The sequence below is a fragment of the Condylura cristata genome, unplaced genomic scaffold (assembly GCF_000260355.1).
Source record: "Condylura cristata isolate star-nosed mole 26May11 unplaced genomic scaffold, ConCri1.0 scaffold00011, whole genome shotgun sequence".
NCBI lineage: Eukaryota > Metazoa > Chordata > Mammalia > Eulipotyphla > Talpidae > Condylura > Condylura cristata.
The window spans coordinates 37,370,475-37,376,172 of NW_004567112.1; the positions used below are offsets into that span (position 1 = coordinate 37,370,475).

At 40.1% G+C, this 5,698-nt stretch overlaps 1 protein-coding gene across 4 annotated transcripts in view; it reads left to right on the forward strand.

The window, feature by feature from the left end:
• The window catches only part of ASCC1 (activating signal cointegrator 1 complex subunit 1), a 99,648-nt gene that overhangs the window by 1,297 nt on the left and 92,653 nt on the right, over nucleotides 1-5,698 (forward strand). For all 4 annotated transcript variants that reach the window (XM_012723578.1, XM_012723575.1, XM_012723577.1 and 1 more), the window contains exons 2-3: nucleotides 1,301-1,449; nucleotides 2,602-2,701. In XM_012723578.1, coding sequence (XP_012579032.1) covers nucleotides 1,338-1,449; nucleotides 2,602-2,701 — 212 coding nt within the window. In that variant the 5' untranslated portion in view covers nucleotides 1,301-1,337. The remainder of the gene's footprint in view (nucleotides 1-1,300; nucleotides 1,450-2,601; nucleotides 2,702-5,698) is intronic.

Here is a 5,698-nt window from a genome sequence, read left to right on the forward strand (position 1 = left end):
CAGGAGAGGTCTGCCATGCCATATGGGTCTTCTCCCCGGTGCTGAAGCTTTGGAGTTTGCTTTATAGTGCTGTGCTTTAACGCGTAGGGCCCTCTTCTCACCTTTTGAAAAGACCATTTTTTTAGGAAAAGGAGGAAGAAAAAGACGCATCTGCATAGTCAGAGATGGGCAGAGTTACCAGTCTGCCTTTTTATTTCTCACAGCAGTTCATCTCTCCTTGGTTCTGTAAGCAGACTACCAAATAATAAATAAAGTGGCTGACTGACTTGCTGAGTATTTAGTATTAGTAAGGATCTTTTCGTTTTCTTGGGAGCTTATTTGAGTTTCAAACTACCCAGCCTGTGTGGTGGGAATGTGGGATGAACTCAAACATAGCCAGCCCATAGGAACCTTTGTTTCCTGAATTACTGAGTCATTGGTGGTGACTAGAAGCTTGGATTTTCAATGGGCGATGTACAGTTTGTTTGGCAGAGGCCTATAAAAACTGGATTTCTTCCTGAAGGAGTGATTGGTCTGAAGAATCATGTTGGCTAAGTCATATTAAACTGTTTGATAGGCAGCAGTTTGGGACTCACTCATGCTGTGTTTTAACTACCCCTAGTTTTCTTAAATTTTAATCATGCTAGGTGGAAAAGGTGAGATATTTTGCAAATGGTTAGCTAAACACAAAAAGTTGTATTTTACTCCCTTTAGGGTAAAGTAATAAAGAGATCTCTGGCCTTTAAGAGTCATTGATAGGGCTTATATAAAGGGATCAACATCATTTAGTCACTTCTTTTCTTGAATGCTGAATAGTTTACAAATTACTGTGGAGTGCACCAGGAATGGAATTGGAATAGTGTAGTTAAAAAATGCAGCAGTTGACTTGGAGAGTCTAGTGGAAAATAGTGGTAGTTTTTGCTTGAGAAATACAGTGAACTTAAGCCTAGTTGTGTTTTTTCATGTCTACATAATAATCCATACAATAGAGTTTTTATTTATCTTTTAAAATAAGTTTTATATATGCATAAAAGAGTGAGGTGTAGGCCAGAGGTGTGGGGGGTGAGAGGATTCACCAGAGACAAAGTGAGGAGCAGAACAGGTGGATCTACTGAAACACACTGCTGAGGGGAGCAGTGGATGTGACAGGAGGGGTCTGCCGTGCCATGTGGGTCACCTTCTTAGCTGGCGATTGAACTGGAACTGCAGTGGCTGCCAATAGCTTCATAGTGCTGAGATTTAAGCCCTTGCACCACAGGAATGCCCACAGAGTTTTTATTTTTGATTAAGACAAAAAGTGAGGTAATCATTTATTTTTCAGAATTTCACTGGAATATTTATTATTTGAAGAAAATATCATGGAAGTTATGCGTCCACAGCTTATAAAAATTGATGGACGAGTTTACAGGAAGAATCCTATCCAAGAACAGACTTACCAACATGAAGAAGAGGAGGAGGACTTCTATCAAGGTGATCTTAGTTGTCTGATCAGATTAGAAGAAAAATGTCCTTTATATAATAGAACAATTCTTGTTGTTTTGTTTCAATGTGTTAATGTTTGAGCAGTGAAATTTGAGATGTTCGGCTTTTTTAAAGCTACATTTGTGTTGATACCTAAGGTATTGATGAATTTGAATTGGATTAGGTGTTTATTCTCAGTAGCAGTGATTAATAAGTGAACTTATGCTTCACCTTTGCACAAATGTTTAAATGTAATGGGGGGGAGATAATTAGTTAACTGATTGTTAACCATTACTATTCAGTGGCAAAATTAAGTTACTTTATAAAGCTGCAAAATAATACATGTATATAAAATTTTGAAATAAATGAAAATATGAAAATATTTTATTTAGCCAATGCCCAATGTTAGTTGCTATTGTTGTGTTGCTGTTTTTCTCTCCTTTGCAGTCATACAGAGAGCTCCAAATGCATAACTAATGTTATGGAATGCACAGGAACTTTGTTCCTATGTAGGGGTGATTTTTAAGAAATAAGTTAAGACTTGACATGAATTATAAATTTTTTCAGGCTAATTAACTTGGACTTGGGTTTACTGCCTAAGTAGAACCTTTCAGTTTCTTGACTTCCTTTTTCTTTCTACTGGGCCCTAAACCTTGAAGGCTAGTCTTTCCCTAAATTCTCCTTGTTTCCTTTCTGTCTTGCAGTTTTTGAGTTCTTCCTTTTCACCCTCCTCTTTTCTCTATGTTTCAGCTATATAGAGTCACTTTTTCCAGTATTGTCCTACTTTATTCACTGAAATTAATTTGGGCCATAAAACCACAGAGTAATCCATTTTCAAGAGAATGAATTTTATGTTATTTAAATTATATCACCCAAAAAAGCTTCAAGCATTTTATGCTTTAACTTCTGGGAGAAAACAGTTAAATAATGGTATGTTAAGGATAGTTTCCCAAGATTTCAAGACTGGGAGATTTAAAATAGTCATGTGGTTTGTATTCCTTATTTTTCTTCTAAGAGCTATTAAAAAAGTATCAGAACAGTGTTCTGCAAAGTAAAGTGTCCCACTTCTCTTTGTATGTTGATTGCTTTTTTCCCAACCCCAGGAGTAGCTGACAGTGGGGAAGCAGAAATTCTGAGAAAGATTTTATGGTTTCTGTGCAGGCTTCATGGAATGTGCAGAAGAGCCCTGTGATGCATATGAGGTGGTGCAGACCCAGCAAGGTTTCCGGTGTACGGTGAAGGCTCCCAGCCTACTCTACAAGTGAGTGAGACCCTAATAACTTCTTGGAAAGCAAGTCCAGGAAACAGCAGGGAGCTGACTCCTTTATTCCATACTTACTGCAGTGCCTGATTACTAATGATAACATAGTTTAGTGTTTTATGTTCTATAATCATTAGGGACTAATTATGGATCTGTTTCATTATTCTATGGGTATCATCCTGTCCTCTTGATTTTGCCTCTTTTATATCTTTTGAAACCTCCACTTACTCTTTACTGCCACTCCCTGCCTCTTCTGTGGATTACTTTAAATAGTCTACTTACTGATCCTCCACAATGATTCTTGCTCTTCTCCCAATCACTGCTCACACCCAGGAAAGGGCAGATGTGTTTATTTTACTACCTCTGTTTTAAGTTTTATCAAAATCTTTTTAAAAAAGAAGATTTACTTATTTATGCATACAAGAACTGGGGCCAGAGGTACGGGGTGGTAAAAGGATTTTTCAGAGACAGAGTGGGGAACAGAACAGGTGGATTGAATGAAATTCATTACTGAGGGGAGCAGCAGGCAAGACAGGAGAGGTCTACCACACCATGCAGGTCACCTCCCTGTCCAGGGATTAAACTTATGCTGCAGTGACTGTGGCTAGCTTCATAATGCTGCGCTTTAACCCCTTGCTCCACCAGGGAGGGTCCTCTATCAACATCCTAACATTGAAGATAGAATTCTGTTCCATGAGTGTTATGGCCAAAATCTTGAATATGACTCAACTAGCCTTGCATTTTTCAGTCTTTTCACTCTCTCCCAACTGGCTTTCTTGAGTTCCTCAAATAAAATAACCTCTTCTCTTTCCTGTGTGAGAATGTTGACACCTGCTGTCCCCTTTACCTTAATATCTTTCCTCTTCTTACTTAGTTATAATCTCCTTCCTTCTGGAAACTTTAACTCCATTACCCTTATTAACCACATAAGTTATTCTTCTATATGTTTTCATAACACCCTCTATATTTTTCTTTGCAGCATATTTCAGTTTTGTGTTTGTTTGCTATTTGATATCTTCTCTAGATGAGAAAATTCTTGAGGCAGGTTCATCTTGGTTTTATAATCCCCAATTTTTTTTTTTAAAGATTTATTTATTTATTTGTGCATATAGAACTGGGGTACAGGCCAGAGGCTCAGGGGCGGTGAGAGGCTTCACCAGAGACAGAGTGGGGAACAGAACAGGCAGATCGACGAAGTACACTGCTGAGGGGAGCAGCAGGTGGGTCAGAAAAGGTCTGCCACACCATATGGTCACCTCCGGGGCAGGCGGGAATAGAACTCATGCAGAAGCGGCTTTAGATTCTCAGTGCTGTGCTTTAACCCACTGCGCCACCAGGGAGGGCCTATAATCCCCAATTTTATTTATTTATTTTTTTTAAAGATTTATTTATTTATTCGTACAGAACTGGGGTACAGGCCAGAGATGCGGAGGGTGAGAGGATTCACCAGAGACAGAGTGGGGAGCAGAACAGGCAGATCGACAAAATACACTGCTGAGGGGAGCAGTGGGCGGTCAGGAGAGGTCTGCCTCGCCATGTGGTCGCCTCCGGGGCAGGCGGGAATCGAACTCATGCAGAAGTGGCTTTAGTTTCTCAGTGCAGTGCTTTAACCCGCTGCGCCACCAGGGAGGGCCTTTTTATTTTTTTTTTATTAAAAAGTTTTATAATCCCCAATTTTTAATTAAAAAAATTATTTATGCATACAAAAACTAGGGTATAGGCCAGAGGCATGGGGGGGAGGTGAGCGGATTCACCAGAGACAGTGGGGAGCAGAACAGGCAGATCTATTGAAATACACTGCTGAGGGGAATAGCAGGTGAGGCAAGAGGAGTCTGTTGGGCCATGTGGGTCACCTCCCTGGCCTGGGGTCAAACTGGCTGCAGATAACTTCATAGAGCTGAGACTTAACCTTTTTTACCACTAGAAAGGACCCTATAACTCCCAATTCTTTTTTGTTTTTTTAAGATTGATTTATTTATTTATACATACAGAGCTGGGGTACAGGCCAGAGGTGCAGGGGTGGTAAGAGGATTTACCAGAGACAGAGTGGGGTGCAGAACAGGTTGACTGAGAAGTAATACTGCTGAGGGGAGCAGCAGGCGGGTCAAGAGAGGTCTGCTGCGCCATGTGGATCACCTCCAGGGCAGGGATTGAACAATTGCTAAAGTGGCTTTAGCTTCTTAGTGCTGTGCTTTAAGCCGCTGTGCCGCCAGGTAATCCCCAGTTCTTACCAGAGAAAGGTGGTTTTTCCGGGCTCATAAATTGTTTGGAAACTTTATGATCACTTCAGTATATATGATCACCCATATTCTGTCCTAAACTAACCACTAATAAGGTTAGTTGATGTGACTAACTGGCTTTTTTCCAGGCTTGCACTTGTGAAGATAGGCTGGTCTGAGAAGTTCATAAGTTGTTTTTCTATGCTGTATCAGATAAACTAGGCACATGCATGCACCATAATAACAAGAAAATTAAAAACATGGATTCAGATACCTTTATGAATATGAGCTTCATATACCTTTAAGCTCCAAGAGGCAAATAGTTTCATTTATCTCAACCTGTGAAGATTCTGAAACAGTTATTTACTGATGAAATTCTCCTGGATAGGGCCTTCCTGGTGATGCAGCAGTTAAAGTGTCTCAGCACTATCAAGCTACTACCACAACCACTGATCCCCAGCCAGGGAGGTGACCCACATGGGCCAGAGGACCTCTCCTGTCTTGTCCGCTGCTCCCCACAGCAGTGTTTTTTCAGTAGGTCTGCCTGTTCTGCTCCCAACTCTGTCTCTGGTGAATCCTCTTACTTCCTGAACCTCTGACCTGCACTCCAGTTCTTGAATGCATAAATAAAGTAAAATAAGTAAAATAAGTAAAATAAATCTTTTTTTTTTTTTTTAAAGAAAGTTTTTCCTGGAATGTGACCAAATGGGAAACCACTAACCAACTATAACAGATTACTTTCCTTTCAGGTGCCACTGACTTTTTTTTTTTTTTTTTT